Source organism: Erpetoichthys calabaricus, chromosome 12, assembly GCF_900747795.2.
Source record: "Erpetoichthys calabaricus chromosome 12, fErpCal1.3, whole genome shotgun sequence".
NCBI lineage: Eukaryota > Metazoa > Chordata > Cladistia > Polypteriformes > Polypteridae > Erpetoichthys > Erpetoichthys calabaricus.
In genome coordinates, this window is record NC_041405.2 from 112,892,262 (window position 1) to 112,919,554 (window position 27,293).

The 27,293-nt window shown below is 37.6% G+C and overlaps 1 protein-coding gene across 1 annotated transcript; it reads left to right on the forward strand.

Annotated features, from left to right (window-relative positions):
• The first annotated feature begins 4,487 nt into the window (after positions 1-4,487).
• On the forward strand, positions 4,488-27,247 carry si:ch211-153b23.4 (uncharacterized protein LOC335392 homolog). Its single transcript, XM_028816018.2, has 9 exons — positions 4,488-4,620; positions 9,492-9,605; positions 9,858-11,537; positions 13,287-13,386; positions 13,649-13,797; positions 16,283-16,395; positions 18,074-18,163; positions 20,041-20,163; positions 25,911-27,247. Exons 1-9 carry the CDS (start codon positions 4,554-4,556, stop codon positions 26,070-26,072), a joined length of 2,598 nt encoding a protein of 865 aa, XP_028671851.1. The 5' UTR covers positions 4,488-4,553; the 3' UTR covers positions 26,073-27,247.
• The last annotated feature ends 46 nt before the right edge of the window (positions 27,248-27,293 follow it).

Below are 27,293 nucleotides of genomic sequence, written 5' to 3' on the forward strand. Positions count from 1 at the left end.
AAGGTGTCACTCACTAGATCTCAGATAATTTGGGACTCAGATTCTGAAATGATGCCAGAGACAGCATTTTTCCACACTATCAGTACAATATTAGAATGTCATTTCTTATAAAAGATTGTTGTCTCATCAGGCTAATGCACATTCGGTATCTTTCTCAAGGTGCATGGAAACTGTTCTTGTAGCTCATTGTGGTCCAAAGCTCTAATGAGATTATTTGTCTTTCCTTTATTCTTTCACTGACCTCAATAATTTTCTTTACATAGAAACCTATTTTAATCCTCAGGAGCAGCAGCCTGTAAAGTCCATCCTGGAGGGTCGTAGTGGATGCATGTTTTTGTTCCAACCAAATTTCTAAGTGACAAGGACGGGAGGGTTCATGTCCCGAGTCCTCCCTCCATGGTGCCTGCATGTCCACGTGGGTTTTCTCTGGGTGCTGCTGTTTCTTTCCACAGTCCAAGGACATGTCCTAGTGTGTGTGTGTGTGTTTGTCTTTATCCTGTGAATGACCGGCACCATGTCCAAGAATTGTCCTTGCCTTGTTCCCTGTGCTTGCTGGGATAGGTTCCAGCTTCTTAGCAACCTTGCTCTGGATATGGTGGGTTTGGAAAATGGATGGATGGATGGATACTTGTAAGTCAGTTATTCCTGTTGAAGCACTAAAGGCACATTTTAGTTGTCTTGCTTGTTAAACTCCCCAACCTTAATTGCTTATTTTAGTCTTAAACAGCTGCATTCACTGTTCTTAATTGCTCCTAATTAGCAATAAGTTGAAAATGACAAAGGAGCCAGCAGTTCACATATAACTCTGCTCCATTAACACCTGTCTGTGTTCATCGTGAACTGTCTTGCAGAGCCGGGTCTAGAGGTATTTTCACCTGAGGCAGGAGGATAAATTTGCACCCCTATGTATAGTTTTTTTTTATTACTAACTAGCTGAAATACCCAGCGTTGCCCAGGAGGAAAATAAAGTTTGTTTTTTTTAATTGTTTGAGAAAAACATAGTTAAAAAAAACACAACTTTAAAAATAAAAATAAATTAACAAACAATAAAGACTCACTAATGTGCTTGTCTTGCGGTCTTGCATGTATGTTATCATCCAGTTGAAACTCAGAACCGGCCAACTCTATTTAATTTGAAAATCAACAGGGCTGCAGTGGTGCTCAAACATAAAGAATGCTGTTAGTCACTTCCAGTTCACCCTGTGGTGGTCATTCCGTGTGTCAACTGGATAATAACATGCATACAAGACCACAAGACCACCCCCATCCTACCCAGAAGGAGGTGGGTTAGGGTTGATTTCACCATACAGTATTTGTAGTCGATCATTGAGAAACATGTGTACCAAGTTTCATGTAAATCACTCCAGCTGTTCTGACGTGATGCTGGAACATACATACACAGATTGAATTTTATATATATATATATAGATAAGTATTACATAAAAAGAAATAAATAAATGATTTTGAGAACAAAATAAATATATTAATTATTAAATAAAAAATCACAAAACACAGTAATAGTACAATAGTAATAGGAACATAAAATTGCACATATTAAAAATAAAATCACACCAACCTTAACAAAAGAAAAATAAAATAAGTATTACACATGAGATGAATTAGAATATTACAAATTTTTCAGTAATTTAATTTAATAATAGAGACAAAATAATATCAATAATACTTTAGGCAAAACAAAATTTTATATAATTACAATGAATAAATAATTAAATAAATGCCCAATATAAAATCTTTTTTTAAAGTTTTACTTTCTTGCTTTTAGTGAAGCAAATTCATCAAATATTTTATCAAAATTAATTTGTTTTGTCAATTCCTGTTCGATTGATAAAATTGCCATATTTGACCATTTCTCCTGAGCAAGTGATGATCTTAAATATGTTTTGATAATTTTTAGTTCACTAAAGCTTCTTTCACTAGAAGCTACAGTAACAGGTAGTGTTAGAAATATTCTCAATGCAACTTCTAAATCAGGATAGGACTGAACTAATCTATATTCATGAATCGTTTTTAAAAGATCTAAACTTGTAGCTGCTTTAAGGTCTGGAATTAACATCATTGCCTGATTTTTTAAACTGATTACTTCTGATAAGAATTCTGCAGAATTTATATCATTTGGATATTTAAGGGATAAATCACAAGCTGCTTTTTTAAAATTTCCTGTATCCATCGACTTAAATTTTTCACCTGTTAAAAATTCAAAGTCAGATGATATCCCATATAGTTTTTCATATCTCCGTCTAAGTTGTGATATTAAAATATTTATTACTCCTTATATCATATGAGGAAATGAGTGTATTGAGCGAGAGTATCCAATGAAAATCGTCAGTTTGCTTAATGTATTTGACGAACATTGCAACATCCATCCATCCATTATCCAACCCGCTATATCCTAACTACAGGGTCACCATTGCAACATATATTTGGCTTTTTTCTTTTTTTTATTTTGCAATTTATTAATTTTCATTTTTCATCAATATGGCACCCTTTCCCATTGTTCACCCGAGGCAAGTGCCTCGTTTGCCTCACCCTTGTCCCAGCCCTGCTGTCTTGTTTAAATATATTAAAATATTTGGAAGGAAACAGAAAAGAAAAAAGTGAAAGTCCTTTGGATGATAGCTTTGAAAGGAAAAAAACACAATATAAGAATGACCGCACTAACAAGCCATAACATTAAATACGATCTGTTATTAGTAAGGATTGATTCCAAATTAAGCAATTGGATTGGACGAAAAACATGCACCTTCTACAACCCATCAGTTCAGACTTTGCAGACCCCTGTTGTAGAGTGTTAGCATAATTTTCAAAAACCATTGCCTGTTTCAATACTAAAGAAAGGAGACAACCAATCGGGATACAGCATTGGTCCAGGTAGCACCAGCAGCTAGGAGCCCCTAAATGGGGCATCAGTCAATTACAGAGTACACCCGGAGTACACCAGTGTTTTTCTTTTACCTTACTGTTAAATGAAATTAGAAAATATGAGGAATATCCCCATAGGCAGAGATGGACTGGTAACAGAGGTGAGTGAGACAATCCCGAGTGGACCCTTCTGTCTGTGGACCATGCTGTCAGACCACCAACTCTGAGGCAGAGCAAGCAAGCAAATGAGCAAGTGAAAAAGAGGGAGAGAGCCGTGACTGAATGTGATTGGCCCACTATATGCATCCACAATGTGCCTCTTCAGTTACAAGGCCGTATAATTTTACTAACTGCTAAGAGTTCTTCACAAAACAGAAAAGGGGCAGGAGAGCAGGAAAAAATAAATGTAATATACTCCAACATGAGACAGCAATGTGTTAGAAAGCAAGTGATTTATGAGTTAGGGACAGCAGCAGGGTCAGAGTGGAGAAGGGGACTTTCTATAGTTTGCAAGTCAAGTTAGTTAATCAGAACACTCAAATTAAAAAAAAGGGTACGGGTTGGTTGAAAATTTACTAACAATTAGTTCTAAGCAAGATAGCAACATCATAAAAAGACTTCTCTTTGATTTTGTCTTCTCTAGAATAATGTAGGCAATCTGTTTCATGCTTTATTTTATATGGGCACCACCTTTCAAACACATGGAATTAAGATTAGCCAACAAAAAGTGAATAGAAATTTAGATAGAACTAAACCATCTTTGAACATGTGTTAGACCCTCACACATTCTTAACTTTTTATCAAAAATTAGGCATCAGGGGAGCAGATGAGAGGCACAAGGATAAAACTGAGAGGTATCTGCTTTCAAAGTGATGGAGGGCTAGAGTGGGCATCTGCACAATCTGTGCTTTTTTATGCCAGTTAGTATTCTGTAGTTACCTTCCTTCTGAATTAATTGGTAATTTTTATGTGTAGATGAACAGAAGTGAGAATGCAAGGATACTTGGTTTCTGGCCAATCCATGTCACAGTCCATCCAGGACTGTAAATGATTGTAGTATAGGTGCATTGGCAATACAAGTGTGTGGTTGGTGTGTGTGTATGTTTGTCCTGTGATGGATTGGAGCTGTGCCCAGGGGATTGTTCCTGCCCTGCGGTCTATGCAAATTGGAATAGATTCCAACACCCCCTGCGACCCTGTTCAGGTATAAGTAGGTTAGAAAACGACTGACTAAAATATACATATTAAAATAAACTCAAAAATGTATTTATTTTACCTGTGCATATATTAATTAATTTGTTAAAAACTCCATTCATTCTTCCATCCATCTTCTAAACTTGCTTATCCAGAGCAGGGTTGTGAGGAAGTTGGAGCCTTTCCCTGCAGTACTGGGCACAAACAATCCCTGAGCAGAGCACATCGCAGGGTGAACACAGTCTCACCCACTTAAGTACACACTAGCATCTAAGTTTGAATCTAATATGTATTTATGTCTTCCTTGTTAACAAATGAAAAATGATCCATTTATTGCTTGGAATTGCACATGTTCCTTTTTTTATATTTCCAGGATGTCTTGTGCATGACGTATCAGAGGGAAGTTGCCGGCCTGTCTTACTTAAGGATCAGCGCACTGAAGTCGCGCACAGGCGGAGGTGCACGCAGGACTTGGCAAGATGTCAGAGCCACAAGTGGTCATTGAGTCTCTTCACTTCTCTGTCGGCATTCTTGGTATAGCTGGAGGTAGGCAGAGGGCGACTGTACGCTTACAATCGTTTTTTTTTAAGGGAGGAAAAGCGCATATGAACACCAAAAAATGCAGTATTTCTAATTTATCACTTTAGTACAACGGATCGCTGTTTTCTCTGTTTCTTTTACTTGAGAACCTGCAATGTTTTCTTTTAAAGATGATAGTTTTTTTTCATGATTGTCTTATGAAACATTTGTTACTTTATCATTTGAAATGTCTTATGAAACATTTGTTATTTTATCATTTGAAATCACAAACATATTTCACCTTTCGGAGCAGTGAGGCTGTGTTTGGAGTTGGACAGCTCATACTTTCGCACTGCAGCTTGACGTTTAAAAGCAAGCTGGCTGTTTAACCGAAAAGGGGCTTAAAAAACAAACTTTAAACATCCGCTTTAACTGAGCTTGATAACTAGATAATTATGTGCAACAAATTGGTGTATGTTTTAGCAAAAAATATATTAAAAATCCGCACTGCGTCATTCATTACGCGATTCATTTAAAATCTAATTGCACTAAAGGTGCAGTAAATCTTAACGTTGTTATTGGAAGACGCATTGAGGCTGCAGTTATTCAGCTGTCCTTTGTATTAAGTATTATTGATGACCTACTGATCGAGAGAAAGAGTAAATATTGCTGTCAGTATCGACTCCAGGCTCCTGCGATCCTGACATGGAATTCAAAATGATTAACATATCATGACACAAAACACTTAAACAAGCTCTTCGTCACTGTAGTGCTGCGTTCAAGACAAGAAAGACCCTGGACTGGGCGCTAGTCCATTGCAGGGTCCACTTACTCTCACACGGGCAATTTACAGTCGCCAGTTAACTTCTCTGGCTTGCCTTTCGGATATGTCAAGAAAAACAGGAAGTAAGTCCTGGCAGACTCTACACAGACAGCCACCAGGCGCCAGGTTTGAACCCAGGATGTGTGAGGCTGCGCGCCCACCGCACCGGCCAGGAATTACAGTACACACATATTAGCTAAATTGATACTGACAGCAGGTCTAAAGATGTTTTTAGCAGTTATATGCGTGTTACTTGTCATGTCCACTAGCATAATGATCATTTACATAATATTAGATTATGCCATACTTTTACTGAATATGTTGAAATGTTATTTCTTCTAATGAGTTTAATACTAATTGTCAATGGTATACAAATATTAACATTTGCATTACATTTTACTTATTTGTTATATCTTATAATCACTATTTGAAAATTCATATTTTTCCAGACTAAAAAGAGACTTCCATACTTTGCATACTCCAGAATTATACTCAACATACATTCATCTTACCCAAGAACATGCATGATATTTTTTTTTTTTGTTGTTCTTTATTTTGCCTTATACAATTTCTTGTATTAGGAATTTGGTAGTTTTCGCATACCCCTTGGGGTCAGAGCGCAGGGTCAGCCATTGTACAGCGCCCCTGGAGCTATTACAGGTTAAGGGCCTTGCTCAAGGGCCCAGCAGAGCATATTTCATTATATTTTCACAAACATTATATTTTTCTTGTTAAACTCACATACTGTACAATGTTTTTTATTATGTTAACAGAAGATCTACGTTCACAGACAGGCATGATAAAGGCAGCATGATAAATGGCTGTATAAATGTTAGCATAAAGTGTTCATTTTTAAACACCAGGACCATTTTCTTTGTATTTGGTCACAACTGAAGTGTTAAGTGTATTCTCAGAATAAATGAATGCAGCTATAACAAGGGCTGAGTCAGCAAGCATCTGCAAAAAAAGAAAAACAGGTCAGTTAGATCCTACTGAAACATACAAAAAAGAAAGTAGAAAAGCTTCACTACTTTGGTTGCAGTATATTGCTGCAAGAAAGACACAACAAGAGTTAAAACAAATGATACATAATTAAAAGCACTACCTGAAAAAACGGAGTGAAACTATGATGAATGAACCTCTCTGATAGCAATAGAAATTATACAATGCATCTCAATGTCAAACAAATTTCTTATAATTCTGTATGAAAATGGATTTTGGATGGTAGAAGATTGAAGATAAATAGGAAGAAGATGGAATATATGGGGCGGCACGGTGGCGCAGTGGGTAGCTCTGCTGCCTCGCAGTTGGGAGACCTGGGGACCCGGGTTCGCTTCCCAGGTCCTCCCTGCGTGGAGTTTGCATGTTCTCCCCATGTCTGCGTGGGTTTCCTCTGGGTGCTCCGGTTTCCTCCCACAGTCCAAAGACATGCAGGTTAGGTGGATTGGCGATTCTAAATTGGCCCTAGTGTGTGCTTGGTGTGTGGGTGTGTTTGTGTGTGTCCTGCGGTGGGTTGGCACCCTGCCCAGGATTGGTTCCCTTCCTTGTACCCTGTGTTGGCTGGGATTGGCTCCAGCAGACCCCCGTGACCCTGTGTTCGGATTCAGCGGGTTGGAAAATGGATGGATGGATGGAATATATGCGGTTTAGTGATGATCAGGATTCAGAGGTTAAGCAGCATGGAGAGCTACTGAAAAGAGTGGCTACATTTCTAGCATAAACTGAAGTGTCATGAGAAAGAACTTTGTAAGTTTCCCAGTGAACCTTATGAGAGATTAACCAAGAAATTGTAACAAGTCTCCGCACACAGCATGCAAAAGAAAAAAAAATGGCATAAACAAAGATTATTGGTCAGAAATACCAGAAAAGAGTATTAACATATAACTGAAAAATGCTCTCAATTGCAAGATATGTTTCCTTGTTTAGTAGGCACATGACTTTTAATGCACGGTGGTGAGCATGTGCATGTAAACTGATTTGTGTAATTAAAATAATAGAAAAGACAAGAAGACCGGTGTGTTCCCTAATCGAGAAGTTTCAGAGAGTGTTGCAGTTATTTTTCATTCATCAGTATATTACTCTGCGTATCACCTGTGTTTATTTTCGTCTTATTCTCAAGTCATACATTGTTAATGATTTTTTTGCCGTTGCACAGACATTTAGTCTACGTGTCAACACAGAGGCCCCATCCACACTACTGCATTTTTGTTTAAAAATGCAAACATTATTCCCCATTTTCACCTTTTGTCCATACTACCCTGGCATTTTAAATCCCTGAAAATGAGGACTTTTAAAAACTCTCTCCAGATGCATATACTTCTGAAAACACTGAACTGGCATTGCAATGTGGATGGGTGAAAGCACAGTCTATTGAAAACACAGACACTAATCACACTCTGATTTCTTTGTACTTATTTTGTGTGCCCTTCCCTGATTGGATTTTGCTCATTACAATGCATGCGTCATTTCCTGATTGGTCACTCTACACTTAAGAAAATCATATGTCAACATGGCAGAAATAGAGTAGTTGTATTCCATGGCGCTTGTTGTTTTGTTTACCAGTATGCTTGTAAAATGCATTATGTGCAGTATCAATGCACAAAAAGCAAATTTTTTACTGGTCGCTACACTTTTGCAATAGATCCCATGGCCGGTGGCATTACCCTCGATGCACCCATGCCCACTATAGCGTATCATATGCATTTTTAGTCATTTTATTGTAGGCGGAAATACCTTCAAAAACAAGCTAGTGTGGATGTTTTCAAGTGAAACCATAATAGTGCACATGTATCCTGATACAACACAAAATAAAGTTAAATAAAATAGAAATGTTAGGGATGTGGCATTTCAGAAGCTGAGAGAAAGTAAAATCAATCTTTAGATTGCTGCACATTTAAAAAATCATATTTCATTAATCATTTTACAATTTGCACCTAGCTAACTTGATCGTTTTAATTTAAAGAATTTATTCAGTCTCGTAAGCTACATTCCAAGTTAGATGCAACTTTCCTACTTATTGTTTTCCAATTACTTTGATTCTTTTATGTTGAATGTAATTTTAAATTATCTGCATGATACGCAGACAAGTGATGTAGCCTCCCGAGGAGTGAGTAAACGTACATTGATACTCGGCTTACCGTGATGTCACATTTCACTTTCCTGTAGTTTCTCACACCTCTAAACAAGGCCTCTGCATTCTCCACAACAGTTTGACATTTCAGCTCCTGCAAAAGGCTGCTGTCCATCATTTGGTCAACCTTGTTTAAACTGTAACATTGCAAAACAGAATGATATTAACTAAGGCATCAGTCTTGCATATGTGTATTAGGTGTGAAATTCTGAAATCGAGAAGTATGTTGTATTATCAGACATAATGTCATGTGGTAGTCTAGCCAGTGGGCTGGTGTAAATATCAAAGAAGTGATTAAAGTTGCAGAATAGACATAAAGACTCTTCACTTTAGACCAAGGAAGAAATTAGTGACAGAGGATATTGGTCAAGTAGAAGCAAGAAGGTGAATGAAGCACCATTCAAGAAGCCCATTTGAACCATAATAAGAAACTATAGGGCATGCCAAATGATAATCCAAAAGGTACTGAGGTACTGAGCAAAAGGACTGATTTGAAACCACAATTATTCAATAGAGTATAACTGCAGTCTGTCTCAACCATGACATCACTCACATTACTCCTGCAACATTCACTTGTGACTCACCTAGCCAAGTCCATCTTTCTCAACACACCCATTCCAAGGTGTACCTTGCATGATGTTCTTCAGAAATTTCCTTACATTTGGCCTGCTGTAAGGGTACCACTACTGAATTACGGTTAAGGTTAGTGCTGGGGAAGGGATATCGTACTCAGTGTTGATTCTTTCTTCTTTCATCATTAATTTGACTTCTGATAATGATGACAATGTTGTCAGGTGTGGCAACAATGATGTTTCTCCACTTATCTGTTTCAGCTTATTTTATACATGACTCTTCAGGGAATATTGGTTAGGGACCAAGTGGATTGTGGTTGTAGATTTGAAATATCAATAACCTCAAAGGCTTTTTTATTTTTTTCCTTTTTAGGGTCTCTGCTATTACTAGTAAATGGCTACAGTCAACCTGCCGCAGAACCCTTTATTCCGAAAACAGCTATGGGAATTATACTACTACTTATTGCTTCTCTCCTGGCCTACAGTGGTAATGAATCAAAATTATAATGGGGTTGTGTGGTTAAAGTCTTGCATACAAATTGTAAGGGGTAATTATTTTCCTGCTAAAATTATGGCTTCACAGTAATGAATTTATTCATTGTAAATTTAGTGTAATTAATGACATAATAACAATTGTTACATCTATTTACTGATATGATGTTTGAAATAAAGTTGAACTTGAAGTATTACACAAAAATGGGGTCTAAATATTGCTGTCATTTTTCTTTTTATCTCTTAGGTCTACGTCGAAGCTTGAGCCACTCACCACTCTTTGTGTCACTGTGTCTCACCATCTCAGCTCTGTGGTGTGGTTCAGGAGTAATCAGTGTCCTTGCAGGGGAGGGGTTCTTGGTTGGTGAAGCTATGTATCGGAATGCTATGGTTCCTGGTTTGGCTTCTTTCACTTTTGCTTTACTGGTTATTGGAGTGGTAGGGATTCTTCAAAGAGAAGTGGTTCTTTCCGTCATTTCCTTTGCAGTGTGCCTGGCATGTGCACATGAGATCGTAGGCTTATATGTTCTGGGTATTAGCCAGGTTGCAACAGCTGCCAACTACTTACTTGTGTGCCTCATTGGGGCATACTTTGGGTTTGGTCGATTGCTCAATTATATCACTAAAGCAAAGATTACTCTACCTGGTACTGGTCTAACCAAGAAAAATAAACTTACTGCTGCACAGGCACAGGAAAAAAATGATATGGTGATAATTGGCTTGGTGATGAACTTACTTTCTGCAAGTGTCTTTGCCTGTCGCTTGCTTGGAGTCGTCTCCACTCTTTTCAAAGGTCAAGTCCCATGGCTGTGGGTGGCAGGATTGTATCAGCTAGGGGTCTGTGTCCTGTCATATCGTGCGTTTGACACCCTGTCTGCTACTTTTTATGGTTTTGCTTCAGTTTTGAAATTTGCTGAAGGTTATGCCCTCCTCCTGACCACCTGGTACCAAGTGCCTAATTTCCCTGTTGCCTTTCCTATTGTCTTCTCAATCCTCTTCTTTACACTGGCACTTTTCTGCACACAGAAATGCCTGCTGGAAGGTTTCTACTTATTGTTCTATGTTTCGTACTGCATTTCCATTGCAGCCCAAAGTAATGGATTTTTCCAGGCAGGGGCACAAGGGGTTCAAGCAGCAATTTTTATTGCTTCTGCCTTTATGCTGTTCATCTACTTGCAAAATATGGCTTCACCTTGGAGGATTCCAACTGGAGATGCAGTAATAAAAGAACTGCTTGCCAGAACAAATACTCTCACTCTAAGACAACACAACAAAGACTTCCATGCCCCCTACTTAGGATACTCAAAGTATGCAGATGCTGAAGTGCTTGGTCATGGCTGTAGTGTACTGGCTGCTTTTGCAATGATTGCCTCTTTGGGACCTGATGGGCCTTTGGGTGTCATGGTTCTTCCTTGGGTGGTGATGGCTGGTGGAGTTCTTCAGCTTCTATCTGGCTCGGTTGCATTTGCACGTGGGAAAACTTTGGAGAGCACTGCATTTATTTTGTACGGCATCATGTGGGTAGTATGGGGACTGACTAGGTATGGCGGACTTTATGGTGGTACTAGAGGGTTCAATGTGGCAGTGGGTATTATTTGCTTTATGCTGTTTAACTGCTTTGTGATCACTGGTACACTGTTCCTTAGCAAGGCATGGTTCACATATTCTTTGAGTTTTGAACTTATCTTGATCAGCTTCTTGCTTGATGCTATCAGTGCCTTACCTTTTGGATATGACATTGGTATTACAGTCATCTTTGGATTGGTCAGCTTTTATTGTTTTGTGGCCAACCTTTTTAACAGTAGTTTTGAAAATCCCCATTTGCCTCTTGGAGAACCTTTCATCAAGCTGAGTGGCTATGGAGGAGGAAGCAACAAGTGCCTTCATGTGCCTGCCCGGAAAGCCACATCAGTCCGAGCTATAGCAGGTAGTAACATAATTGAAATTTGAATGATATGTTAAATAACTGATGTGTTATAATGCAAAGTTATGTAACATCGAAATAACAAATCAAATAACACAATAGGTTGGGCTACAGTGACAAAAATAATGCATCAATAGTCATCACACCTCACATGAATTTGCTTTTTTACTGTGCTTGCTTGTTTCAGACATTGGTAAACTTGCAGCTTAGGTTTAACCAGTAGAGTATTTTGTATTGATTTTTGCACATTTGGAAAAAGAATAGTACTGATGGTTTATGTCCCTGTTATAAAGTAAATGATTTGTTGTAGCGGATAATAATGAATGATGTTTTGCAATTAAATGTTATTCAAGCTGCACTTATTATGAGGCCACACATCATTCATTATGGCTAATTTGCTGTGTCAACCTACAAGGGATGCAAATCATAAAAGAAATACCCAAACAATATATTAGTAAGAAATAAAAAGTAGGTTTTACAACAACAGTTGCCTTTACAACAATTTCAATCCTCCTTAAAATGCTTCCATACAATTTACAAAGTGTGTGTAGTGGGCTAAGAGCTTCCAGCTCTTTAAGGGATGAATGTGTAGAAAGCTATTTTGCACTCTCTGCTCTAGAACTTTCCATAGATGATGTTCAAAGCTGATGACTGGAGAGGCCATGAAAGGCACTAAAGTTTATCCTTATGTTCATGAAGCCACTTTTGAATTAGTTTAATAGCATCATGAAGAAACAGTGTTTCCAACTTAAGTTACATGTTGTCCTGTGAAATGTTCTCATATGTCCCAATGGCTTCTACAACAGGGCTACCCATATTACTATGAATAACACCATGTTTAACAATTACCGACAATTGGCACTCATTAAAAAAAGAAATTAATAAGAATTAGAGTTATAGGAGTCATAATATTACTGAATTTGGTATATTGAGAAGCTAAGTTTCTCAGCCCTTTTATCTTTATACAGCAAACTACTAGTGGGGACTGACCTGAACATGTTAGCCACTAGGCCACAGTGCCTATATGACACTAAAGTTTGCAATAGCTGTAACCAAGTATTATTAATGATAATGTGCCTTATGTCTGTTTAGATACTTATGTATAATTTGGCCTCCGTGACCTTCATTGGTAGTACAAAATCTTTGTATTTATTGGTTATTCGCTTTCTGAATTTACCTTTTCCATTGCTGTACCACAGAGAATAATCCCACAGAGATTATCAATCAGAGATTTTCCCATTAACCTCAGACATAAAGCAGACAGTCATCCAGTATGGGATGCTTGTCCATCACAGGCAACACTCATGCACTTACACATATAAATGTCTTTAGGACGTGGAGGACTCTGAACTATCCTGTGCAAATGCCACCTAGTCCAGAATGAGCCATCAAACTATTTACAGACAGTGTTTAGGATGGGGATGTGAAGACATTTTCCTTCATCTGTCGGCTAATAACAGCAACCAGTGTACTACCAGACCACCCTCTTTAATATCTTACACTATTTAATTTGATTACTTATTTTTTGTTTTCTTATTTTATTCTTATAAAAAATGATTATTACAATGGATATATATTTCAGAGTACCAGCATATCCAAATTAGTAGTTTTTTTCCAATGCTACCTCAATATTTACAACCAGTATCATTTTGCTTTTATAAAAAATCCAGAACTTATTACAATGAATATATTTTTCAAAATGCTAAGAATAAAATTTAATTAGAAATTTCTGCTGTCTTATTTTTTATTCAGAAATCATGAAAAATGGTGGCACTTGTGGAATGCCTTCAGATACGGTGTATGTCCTAGTTGCTGCTTGTAACCAACCGGATGCAGTTGAAAAGGCTTATAGGTAAGTCACTGGAACATTTATGACTTCATAACTTTGAAGGCACCTGGGGAGATAATAGAGCTGCAATGAAAATATAATTGCTTCTGTCAAATTCATTACTTGGGAAAACACTGATTACCCTGCTGCGTAATGTTCAAAAATCCTTCTATATTATTAGCACCTCTGTAAGTAGATAGAATAATAACATGTTATTAGACAGCTTCTAAAGGACTTTCACAGCATTTAAATTAAAATTTCCTTTTTATATTATTTCATCTTGCAGCGCAAAGGTACATGCAGAAGACAGGCCCATGTCACTCTGGATATCTAGCATCAAGCAGTTAGAACCTGCCAGGCACCTGATAAACCCAATCTTGTGGGACTTCATGGAAGCAGCGTGGCCCTCCTCTATTAGTATGGTCATCCCTCGAGGTGAGGACTTACCTGACTTATTAAAAATATGGGAACTGATCATTAATAATCACCAATAAATGTAAGAATGAGTGTGATTTATTGTGCCACCCAATGGGACAACAATATACAGTATGTTGGAAATGGAAAGATACAGTTTAACTTGGTTAATTAACTATCAGTCTTTCCTTCAACAATGACGGTAATTAAATAAATAAATTATTCGGCAAGGCTGTGACTTTATTTACCTTACCTTTCTCTGTTGTTGGAGCAGGTCTCTGGCTTTTAGACTTACAGTATTTCAAGGTAACTGAAGTCCACTCATGTTAGAAAACAGAATAATATACTTTGTTGATAAGCACAGGGATTATAGAAATATGATAACAGTACAATTATATTGACATATAAGACATGACACAGACAGACTAGATAGCTAAACATAAAACACAGAGGCTGGCTGTTTACTTGCTATTTATAGTTCTAATTTATCTTGGCACAGAGTTTTACAATACCAAGTCTTTAAAGATGATGTCTGATGTTGTTGTGGCATTGTTGAATTGTTGCTGCCCCGTGTTGATGTTCTGTGATGCTACTTTCTCAGCTTGCTTTCTGCTGTTAGGCCCTTTGCTGTGTTAACTACAACATCATATGGAAAACGATTTGAGATTCTGAAGTTTCCTTCTTGAAGTGATGGCTCAGCCTTTTCAGCTCCTTGGCCCACAGAATGGCTTGACAGAGACATTGTCAATTTCTGATCCACAAAAAGAAAGAGATTGTCAGTTCTCAGCTCCCCAAAACAGAGAATGGCTCTATCCGCTTTTACTTTCAAAGAACAAGTCTGAGAGGTTTTCAGTCATTTTGGAAAGTTCACACTCATTGAGAGAATCCCAGGTGATTTACATCTTTGTTATCAGATGATGTCCAGGCAGATCCTGGTACAACCCAAAGTTCAGTCATTTAGTTTGGAATGTAAATGGAGGTTTTGTGCAGCTGGATGTCTGTTAAATCTAGTGCCTTAACAGGCCAGCTGTGCCACCAAAGCCAAGCATAATGGGCAATGCCCACTGTGTACTACAACAAGTATCATGTGCAGTAAATCCAGCATAATACATTTGTTTCAAAAATAGGCAGATGGAATATTTTAAACATTAAATTTGCTCAGGATTAAAAAAAAAAAAACCTCATTAGGTCTGAATTTCTTGGAAGCCACTTTCACATTTAGTAAGTTCTTTAAGGCATTGATAGCTGCTGGCAACTTCCATCTAAATAACGTTCTAGTCTTGTCTGTGTACAATGTGTGTTATCAGCATCAACAGAATACCAGAACAATGACTGTTTAAGCAGTGATTTCCAGCAATGTGTTATCAATATTATGAATCAATGATTTAATCATACAGCAGGATATACCCTGACTATCAGTATATTTCGTCAGATGCAGGAAAATTCCATCTACGCAAGAATGTCATTTCAGGCAAGACCTTTGTGTCCATTCAAAACCAGTGACAGGACACGCATACATGCATCAAAAGAGACACTGAATGTTGAAAATGTGTGATAATGTGTGCTCAGATCAGCAACAAAGGGAGATGCTTGTTGGTTTCAGAAAAATGTCAGTGAGGTCTCTCCTATTTCAAACTATTTGTTTTAAGTAAAGACATACAGCAAATATACTTCATTCAGTAAATTTTCATATTCAAAATTGAATTGCCACAGAATGTTCTACATTAAAAACAACAATTTTTTTCCATATACCATAAGTTTTAATCCGTCATATTAAAAGGGAAACTAACTTTTAAGAATCTCAAAATTTAGTTGCTGGAAACAACCATATACACATTTTAAACAATGAAATTAGGAGATTTACTTCAAATTCAGAACCCCTTTAGAGCTTCCAATATTGGCCATCATGCCTCCAGAAAGCTTCTCAAGTTTATGTTTTGTTTTAAGTTATTACCTTAGATTGCCCTAAAACCAAGTATACAATATGTGAATCTTACAGACTTCTAAACAGTCTTCTCAATTACTTATTTTTGGGGGGAGATGATGGCATAGAGCAAAATAGCATAGATAAAGGGTGGCATAGCACTGCTGTAAGGAAACAGAGCTCATGTCCAAGGTATTCCCCATATGCAGTTTGCATGTTCTCCCTTTGTGCACATGGGTTTCCACTGGGAGCTCCTCCTTTCTTCCTTTACAAAGACATAGGTGAACTGGTGTTGCACCCTGTCCAGGAATTATTCCTGCCTTGTGTCCTAGGATTGCTGAGATAGACTCCAGCTATTCCATGACCCTGCCATGGATAAGTGGGTTAAGGAGATGAATGGACAGATCACAGATAAATAATCCTCCAACAGTCATTTACAATTGTGAGGAAAAAAAATCTTTATGCCAAGAAATGTCGTTTTAGTTTGTGAATGGAGTAGACTCTGATAAGATTGATATGTATTTACAGGTGAAATGTTCCCTAGATTATTTGAACATTATTTTATTCTTTTTTTGAGTCTAGGTGAGTGGCTTGACTGTTTTGGCTTGAAGCATGCAGCAAAATACATTGGAACTCCCCAGAGCATTGCCATTCGCAACCCAAACTGCACCGTCGCAACACACCTTATGGATTTGGTAGGCATTTTGCACTCTCTTATTAACTAAAACGTTGCTATAACTATTCTGCACTTTTTTTACTTTTGTTTCTTCGTACACATATACATTATGACTAAAGGTACAAATATTACTTTGCGAGCAGAAACTGTTTCGATGACTGGAACCTGGAAGGGTGTGTTTTAAAGTTCTCCTGCTAAACCACACTTCATTCTCCGGGCATGTTTATTTAAAGAGAGAAAAAAAATTCCTTGTCAGTTCAGATTACACAATAAAATAAAAATGAATATGTAGTTACAGGGAAAAATCTTGATCCCGGTTCTAGTTCTATAAAAAGTCCTTCAAAAAACATCAATATATAAGTACAATAAATTTATTTCACAAGGCAGCTTTAGGGTACTGTTCACACTTATTCAGTGATCAGAGTTATGCTAACAATCCTTTGTTAGATAAAGATTTTCTAGTCTATGAATATTCAAGAAAATATTTAGCATACAGCTGATAATATGTTAATCTCTATATATATATAAAAGCCAAAAACCACTGACTCACTCATCACGAAATATCCCGAACAATGAGGACTTGGGACTTGAAATTTGAAATGTAGGTCTATAGGTGCTTGCTAAGAAAAAGTTTGTGGTCCAAGCAATAAAATTTCTTTTAGTTTTTCAGACCCGTTTGTATATCTGTCCGTTGTTCACGAGAGAACTACTTAACGGATTTAGATTGGGTTTTTTTCTATAATTTGTTTGAACATTCAGTTGATTTTGCGACTTTCTCATCGCGCTAAGTATCATAGTTCGCTTGCAGTACCGATGTATTAGCGTGAATCCGAGAGAGACTCATTGAGCTGCGGGGAGGGGGCGGGGCCCTCCTCACTCACACATCTGCCTCGGGGCATAACCTTAACTACACATAGTTAGTGAATGAGAGAACTACTTAACGGATTTAGATCTTTTTTTTTTCTATAATTTGCTTGAACATTACAGTTGATTTTGCAACTTTTCTCATTGCGCTAAGAATCATAGTTCGCTTGTGGTAGCGATATATTTGTGCTAATCCGAGACAGAGGCTGTGGACCAAGGGGAGGGGGAAGAGTGACATCAGGTGTAGAAAGCTGGGCGGGGCCCTCCTCAATGTCCTGTTTCACTAATACGTGGGGATGGCTAGTCTAATATACAGTAAATAGCTCCATATATGGGACATTAGATCACTGTGTATAGAGTTACACAGAGAAATACATGATACTTCATTCCAAACCAGGGTTAACCTTGAAGGGAGTGCAAACTAAAAAGAGATCATTCTAGACAAAAGGTAATATAACTGAAAAGCTTAAATTACTAAAATATTTCATAAAGGTTTTTCACTACAGTAGATGGTGCAAAGATCTGTGATACAGTTTGCATATATTGTAGCTAGTAATCCACAAAGGGAGAAAATGAATCACATATCTTAAACATAGTTTTTTTATTCTTAAGCTTTTGAAAACCTAACAGGTGGCATCATCGGAGAAAAATGATTAGACCCCCTCTCGACCCTGGGTGGTAGTACCTGCTTCAGATGAGCCACAGAGGCATATGCGTGACAATATATAGTTATTAGCTCCTGCCTTCTTAAGATATAAATTTGAATCGTAAGCATTCTGGAAGCTTAGTTTAGTTTTATGTAAGTGTTTTTTTTGTTTTATTTTCACTCATAGGTGGGCCCCATTGCTGTGATGTCGGCAAATCCAACAGGTGAAGCAGACACCACACATCACAACCAGGTCTATGCTAGGCTTGGAGATAAGGTAAGTATTATGCAAGATGGGCTTTTAAATTAGCAAAATGTAATGCTTTCCAAAGAGACTGTTAAAAATAGAGACTGGACCCCTAGAAGAAGATCTACCCCTGCATTTAGAAAGTAGATTGACACTCTTTTTCCTTTCCGAATACCATAGCGGAGCACTGGCTAGTAGGGCTGCTTCAAACATTTAGGTTTACTGTGTCAAAATCTTGGCCAGGCGGCAGTCAGTGTAGAGTCTTCACATTCTTCCTGTGTCTGTGTGGAGCTTCTCCCGATCCCCAAACTTCAGCCCACAGACATGAGATCTAGGCAGGCCAATCTACTTTGTTATTAATAGAAGTGTGGATACAATACAGGTGTATTCCACCTTAAAATGACGTCCCATCTTGGGTTGGATTCAGTCTTGTGGGATTCAGGGCTGTACAGTTCAAGTTAAACTCCTCATGATCTTGTAATGGAATGAGCGGGATCAGAAAACCAACGGATTTTAAAATTAAGACTTGAAGGAGTAAAAATGGCTGAAACCCTTTAATTGCAGCAGTTATAAAATATTATACAGATGGAGAAAGCAATATAAACATTGTTTCATTAGGAGTAATATTTTGAAATAATGTTTTCTTCAAATACAGTAGCATTTCTAAAGAACACATTTTTGAAGACCACTGTTTACAAGCAGATATTTTGATTTTGGCCAACTATGTGGTTTGGCTCAAACCTTAGCAAAGGACTTACAAATCTGGGGAAGACAAAGACTTTGAAAAAAGGTTAAAAAGGTCTCTTATAATATAAACCATCAGTGAATGACCTGATATTGTGGGAGCATCTAGAAAGGCACCACTGCATTTTGTGTTTTCTCATTTCAGGAGTTAATTGTACCTGGTCATTATCCTTTTGGATATGCTTAACAGTCTGAACTGGTTCTAAGCCTGGTTAGAAGGGAGTCTAGAGTGTTATGCTGAGTGCTTGTCATGTCTTGATGGAAGTACCTGAAATATTTCCTACCAGTCCTAAAGTCCTAAAAGAAGAAACCATTTTGGCAGCCCACACATGTTTCAGTCTGTACAAAGAACTGCTGTACAGGAGAAAGAAGGAGCCAGGACTGAGGCTCAGCATAATACCAGTCACTAGGGACGCATCTGTGTATTTTTCCCATTTCTGGCTGTAACATTTGTTAATTACAAGTTCTTCGGTATTTCAAAAAAATGTAGAGGGAATTTGGGGGTCTTGTGCAGTAAGAATGTATGAGTAGGCAGTGTGTTTTCTACTAATTTTTGTACAGACTTATTACTCTCTGATGGATTAGGAATGATTATCTATTGTCTCAGTATGGAAACATGGAGATGGATGACAGAGGATAATACTGTAGGTAAAAACGTTGTCACAGGTTGATACAAGTGAATGTTAGAGAGAAAGAAAGAGAAGGATACAACTCTGGATGTCTGCTGGGAAAGAACCATTGTGAAGCATTGTAGGGAGTGAGATTTATTTTTCATAATGTCTTTTCTCCCATTTAACCACTCTTCAATGTTTTGTGAAGGTGTGAGTATGCAGGCAAGTATCTGAAAAAAATTTCGAAAGAAAAGAGTATATATATCTGAGAAGTAAAAGTAGGGTGAATATGAGTCCCTATCAAGATTGATGTAATAACTGGGGAGCCCAACCATGTTGCACAACATTGGTTTAACATCCATTCTCTGAAAACAAGGCCACATATTAATTTCATTGGCTTTGGTTCTAAGTAAATAGTAAATCAGGCCTGAAGTGATGGCAAACAGACCATCTCAGCAGCTTAACCTTTAAAATGCAATGTTGCAAAAACAGATATTCAAAAATTATTAGACCTTGTTACTTCTGTTTGTATAATGTATTTTCCTTTCACAGGTGGATGGGGTTTTGTGTGATGGCCCTTCACCAGAAAACATCGCCTCTACTGTTGTTGACTGTACCAAAATACATACTGGCAACATAGGCTTCTTCCGGGTTGGAATCTACCCTAAATCACAGGTAATTACACTTAAAATAAGTGATCTGCCAATAATATATCATTCAGTGTTTTGTAGAAAATGCTAAGTTACCCATACAGTTGGGTTTGGAGTGTCAAAGTAAGATATGGTGTCAACAGAATGGGACAGTTCTTCATAGACAGACCATTTAAAAATTATTTATTTTATCCCTCAACCCCTATGATGATTCTAGTTTATTTTACTTAAAGGCTGGAACCATACTACACAATATTTTGTACAATTTTGAGTCATAGCATTCTTTTATTTAATGTTTAGAAAATCAGCGAGTTATAGACACTTGCAGCATGTATCCTATGCAAGCAGTTGTGTAGTGTGACACCCCCATTAATTCAGTCATTGTACCTTACAACTCTCTGCAACTCCTTATGACGAAATCGATCTAGTTTGATTTTTTCGTATGGAGTTGCTAGCTGCAGGGGGGGTTCTTGTGTTTGAAAGCACTTAGCTAGAAAGACATACTGTACAATTCCCACAAACTGAGGAATTTGAATGACCAATAAGAAAGGAGGAAAAGAATGCACTGGACTATGCAGATTTTGCAGTCAGCACAAATGTCTAATGTTAGTAGCTTTACGAAACACTAAAACAAAAAAAGGCAAGAGATTACGTCTGATTCCATTGTGCTCCACATTCTTTGCCTGCCAAAATGAGATGACATCACAGAACAGTAACAGTGCGAAATCAGTTTTGGAACCATGAGAAGAATCCCATAACCAGCCACTTTGAGAGATTGCCATACACTGTAATTTCATTTCATTTTTGGAGAGGAAGTTGGAAGCATAGAAGATAGAAGATAGACAGTTGAAGATAAATAGGAAGAAGACAGAATATATGAGGGTTAATGGTGATCAAGATTAAGCAGTTAGCCTGCAGGAAGAGCTGGATATCTAGGATCAGTTGCCGCCTGAGATGGAAAACTAGATGTACAGATAACCCATAGAGTGCAGTGTGGATGGAACAATTGAAAGAAGGTATCAGCAGTATGGTGTGATTGAAGAATTAAGGCGAAAGTTAAAGGTAAGCTTTTTAAGACAGTGGTAAGACCAGCAATGATGTATGGAGCTGAGACATGGGCAGTAAAGGGAGTGCAGGAGAAGAAGTTACAGTAGATGTAGAAGAAATGAAAATGTTGAGGTCGATGTGTTGAGTTACAAAAAAGGACGGAATAAGAAATGAGACAACCAGACGTACAACAAAAAGGGGAGAGATATCTAAGAACATACCAGAAAGTAGATTGAAGTGGTTTGGACATATGATGAGCGGAGATCATGAATATGTGGGCTAAAGAGAAATAGGCTTGAAGTACAGGAGAAGAGAAAGCAAGGGAGGCCAAATCAGAGGTGGATGGATAAAGTAAAAGAAAGTCTGAAGGAAAAGGGCAGGAGGAGCAGGACCAAACTGTATGCAGAAAGTAGATCAAGCTCATTGACCTCACATAGAAGTTAATAAAAATACAATAAAATGTACAGGTTCTCACCAATAATGAATGATATTGATTGAAGAAGAAGAAGATGATGATGATGATTAATTACAGCTCCTCGCCTCTACTTCAGGCGCTTTAGGAGGAGTTGTATCTTCTGACAGGTCTTCTACTGGTGGGGTTTCATGCTGGCTTTTCTTGATAGGTTTCAGGAACATTGTGATGAGAAGCTGCAGTCGTTGTTTCTTCATGGTGGTGAAGAGGGTTTTATATGTCTGAATGGCAGCATCAATGTCATTATTAACTTTGAGAGACTGAACCATATAGGGATCCCATGCTTAGGTTCATTGTCATACACTGTAATTTCATTTCATTTTTGGAGAGGAAGTTGGAAGCATAGAAGATAGAAGATAGACAGTTGAAGATAAATAGGAAGAAGACAGAATATATGAGGGTTAATGGTGATCAAGATTAAGCAGTTAGCCTGCAGGAAGAGCTGGATATCTAGGATCAGTTGCCGCCTGAGATGGAAAACTAGATGTACAGATAACCCATAGAGTGCAGTGTGGATGGAACAATTGAAAGAAGGTATCAGCAGTATGGTGTGATTGAAGAATTAAGGCGAAAGTTAAAGGTAAGCTTTTTAAGACAGTGGTAAGACCAGCAATGATGTATGGAGCTGAGACATGGGCAGTAAAGGGAGTGCAGGAGAAGAAGTTACAGTAGATGTAGAAGAAATGAAAATGTTGAGGTCGATGTGTTGAGTTACAAAAAAGGACGGAATAAGAAATGAGACAACCAGACGTACAACAAAAAGGGGAGAGATATCTAAGAACATACCAGAAAGTAGATTGAAGTGGTTTGGACATATGATGAGCGGAGATCATGAATATGTGGGCTAAAGAGAAATAGGCTTGAAGTACAGGAGAAGAGAAAGCAAGGGAGGCCAAATCAGAGGTGGATGGATAAAGTAAAAGAAAGTCTGAAGGAAAAGGGCAGGAGGAGCAGGACCAAACTGTATGCAGAAAGTAGATCAAGCTCATTGACCTCACATAGAAGTGAGAAAAGATGAAGAGGTAAAAGAAGATGAAGAAGATATTGTAATTTAACAACTGTAATCATTAAATCGGATATGCTGTCTGACTTTGAAATTGTGTCAGAGTACTGAATTGAGGTGCCAATAGTTTTCACACTGAGAAATATTAATAACAGCTCTCCACATAAATCAGCTGTATATGAAGAATCCACCCTCTTTGAACTTTTTTTCTTTTTATTGAGCTGCAACCTTAATTTCGAATGAGGCATTGGGACTTCTTTTAAATCAAAGTGAAATTTTATAGATTCATCTATGAGGATTATTTTTTAAAAATCCCATAAAACAACTAACCCTTACATTGATTGGACATTTTGCAGGAGGTATATATGCCTTTTAGTGCAAGTCTCTATTAGATCTGCACTTCTGGACAATGCTTTTTTGTGCCCTATTTTTGTTTTGTTCAGCTTGCAATAAATATTCATCCATAAAATGAATATTCTAATAATTCCCAGGACTCCTGAAGGCTAAAATAAATTTTTTTCTGTCATTTTTCATGTTCTGATGCAATAAAGATGCTGTCACAACTCGGCTCAGTGGTAATACTTTTATCAAAATGATGTCAAATGCAGAACATACTTTTGTAGCCTAAGTGATTGTATCACATCAGTGAGGGAGAGTGGCATGTGACATGGGAACTCAACCTCTTATTTGGGAACATTTTTGGCATTGGGAGATTAAATTAACCAGGTGTAGTGTTTATGTGTACATTTTAAAACATTTGTCTTGTGTTTTTCTTGGTCTATAACAAGATGCAGAGGACAGAAAGATATGGAAAAAGATTATCCATTGTGGCAACCCCTAACGGGAGCAGCCAAAAGAAGAAGATTCTTTCATTAGTTTAAAAACACATACCTCAAAACAGGCAACAAAGAGCAAAACACTCAAATATTTATAAAAAATATCACACTTAGCTCAAGTTTCAGTGCGTACTTGTTCAGGAAGGCAGCATGTCATTAGCACAAGAGTCACTGGCACAACAGAATCATTTTCCGTGAGTGAGGTCTTACCTTTTCACCAGTGTCCATGTGGCTTGACTCCAAGGGGATGTAGATGGCCTGGTTGGCTCCAAGAATTCCAACAGGACAGCTGTCTAGATCCTAACCATTGTGAAAGATAGACAGCCATCAAGCAGAAGGTTGTGCAAGTGTCTCTCTCATGTTATTCATGCTACGGTTACCGCAGATGGTCTATTTTTATTCTGTTTCACTCTGTAACAGAATATTTTGGCAAGTTCTTGGTAACAGAAACAATTGTGAGGCTGACATTCAACTCTGTATTGTTTTTTGTTTATCTCTGGATGGCTACATTTCAAAATCTAAATTTCCCAGTATAAGCTAAGATACTTAAATGTGTAAAATATATAAATATACTGTAGCAAAAAAAGTTGAGGTATGACTGTATAGCCATTTAAAGCACTATTCAGCAGTAGTGACATGCTGATCATTTATTATATTTACTGCACTCTGCCAAACACCATTACATCAGTCTGGCAAAAAGAGAGCAAGAGGATCAACAAGTCCAATGTGCATTAACTCTTTTCAGCAATGTCACCAAGGCTCAGAGAAGAGGACTTATCAGCTTCACAGGTTCATTCTCATCATTAGGCACAGACCTAGTAAGGACATTCGTATTGCAGACATGCCATGCCGTAAGCCATTGTTGGACCCCTTTAATAGTCTCAGTAATAGAAACACATGCCTTATAGAATAACCTGCTGGAGTGATGCAGAGCTAAAATTAAGAAGAATTGAAAGCAAGGAAATTAGAGAACTCTGTGAGTGATGATACAGGCTAAAATGGCCCTCACTTAATAGCTTACAGTTTGTATACAGACATCCCTCGAAATTCACGGGGATTACGTTCCTGGAGCACCTGCAAATTGTGAAAAACCGCGAATTTTGGATGTGGTCAAAAATAAATGCCTATAAATACTTATTTTTATAGTTTAAACCCTAAATATGCCCCCAAAACACTTTAATTTAATTTCAAACTCAGCTTAATACATTACCTAAAAAAAGAATGTAAAGGTAAACCTGTATACTGTACAGTACTGTACTTCTATGTCTCCCGCAGTGCTAAAATATAAAATACCGACGTTACCCCTACATGTACTGTAATTCATGCAAGTGTGTTTTCTTTAGTATGTGCTGTTGTTTTCTTTGGTATAAATAGGGTAAATACGTAATAATTTAATTTAATAAAAATACAATAAAATGTACAGGTTCTCACCAATAATGAATGATATTGATTGAAGAAGAAGAAGATGATGATGATGATTAATTACAGCTCCTCGCCTCTACTTCAGGCGCTTTAGGAGGAGTTGTATCTTCTGACAGGTCTTCTACTGGTGGGGTTTCATGCTGGCTTTTCTTGATAGGTTTCAGGAACATTGTGATGAGAAGCTGCAGTCGTTGTTTCTTCATGGTGGTGAAGAGGGTTTTATATGTCTGAATGGCAGCATCAATGTCATTATTAACTTTGAGAGACTGAACCATATAGGGATCCCATGCTTAGGTTCATTGCCAGAAGCCTTAGAAGGTGTAGGGCGTTTTGGCGGCATCTTAGGGCTTTAAAAAGAACAAAACAAAAAAACACTAGAACACTCAGTGAAACACTCAAGATAGCTGCATGCGGTAAACTGTTATGATGCGGGAATGCTGGGCTGCATCTGCCGGAGATGCGTCACAGGGCAGCAGCCAATCAGCAGCAAGGAGAAATGAATAATGCTCTCGGATTGGCTACTTTCACCATCCCAACCCGTGTTGCTTTGTGTTCTCTCTACAGTACAGTACTGCCATAAAAAAATTGCGGAGGATATTTGCAGTTTCCGCTAACAATTATTAGTTAGGTTCTAAGGAAAAATCCAAGAACGACTGAGGCCGTAAACTCTGAATCGCGACTTCACGGGGGTCTGTTGTATCATGGTTTGCTTCTGATTCCCTACAGCAAGATTATCTCTCTTCTCCTTTTACTCTGTTAAGGGTGAATGGTGCTGTGTGAAATAAAGTATATAAAAAAAAAGTAGGAGAATCCAGGGTTCAGACATGTCTTGTACTCCACAGGCCTAAAGTACAGACCATTTAAACAATAGGATCTCAGAATGTATAGCTTTTCGTAAAATGTGCAGGCTATTGTAGCATCACTTTTACATTATTTGTTGAATTTAACATGTTTCTTTCTCTGTACACTTAATTTACCTTCTTGTCATGCAGGTGCTGCAGCTGTTTCAAAACGTCCTGAAGAAACACAAGAAAGGTGTCGACAACTTTGCCTTTATCTCAGATATCCCAGAGGAGACTGTCTCTCCTGCAGCATTTGATCAAAATAAGCGGAGTCTTCAAATAGTGTATGAAAAGAAAGACGAAGAAGAATAGAAAGGAAACAAAGACTCTACTATGTAACACACTCGGGAACTTGTTTCTACCTGTGTGCTATACAATTGTGAGCAAAACAAAATGAAGTACTTGCTGCCTTAAAATGATGGCACCCTTGAAGAAGAGTCAAATCAGGCACCTACTGGGAACGAGCAAGGAGGCCTGGCTTCCATGCAGTATTTGTCACTGACGAGGCAAAACGAATCCTGTGACCTTCATGAATGCTTGCCACCTGCTCTGAACACCTGCTCTATAAGAAATAACTATGAACAAAATGCCCTGCCCACCACTCTATAATTGCACATAATCAGTAGTATAATAAACCTAAGACAATTCACCAAGAAGATTATGAGATGAATTGTAGCCATTAATTGTATGCCATTCAGCTGTCCTTTCTGTAAAAAAAATACCTGGCAGCTAAGCTGAGTTCCCAGGTGCATCCGTGTTATCAGAGATTTAACATCAGAACTCTTCTTGTTTCAAAAATGAGACTTTTTATGTGCCAAATATCAAATTTGGCTGCATTTTTTCTACAACATGATTTGTATTAGAGACATGTACAAAGACTTTCATACAAATGTGAATAATATATAAAGCAATGTATGTTCATGTAAATACATTTTGTAAATTAGTCTATTCTGGTACACCTGTATTTACTGTATGTTATAAAAAAATTCAAGATTTTTTCTTTTTGTTATAAATATTAAATCCAATACTGTTTCCAAGTGTTATTTCTATAATGTTATGTAAGTAACTAAATGTTGCATGACGGTGAAGTGTTTAGTGTTACTGCCTCATAGTTTAAGTAGCCCAGGTTCAAGCCCAGGCCAGCTTACTGTCTGATTTAAGGTTTTGCAGTTCTCTCGGTGTTCACCTTGGCTTTTCACAGTTGAATCCACTCTGCTCCAAACTACCAAACATAGACATGTTAGTCTGGCTTATTTCTAGCATCCTGTTTACCTGTAAATAGTTTTAAAAAACAAATGAATAATTTATTATCATGTCACATATTTTGCGCTACCTGCCATCTGCAATTTATGTTAATTAATGCAATGATAATGTGAGATTTTATTATTTTGTCTCAAACTCAGTGGAAAAACAGTGTAATGGTATCTGCTCTGTCCCTGAATGATGTCAACTCAAGTTGAAAAAAGTGATTGAAAAACAAGTAGAAATTTTATTTGCTCATAATATTAAATTTAACTTATTACTAATGTTCTC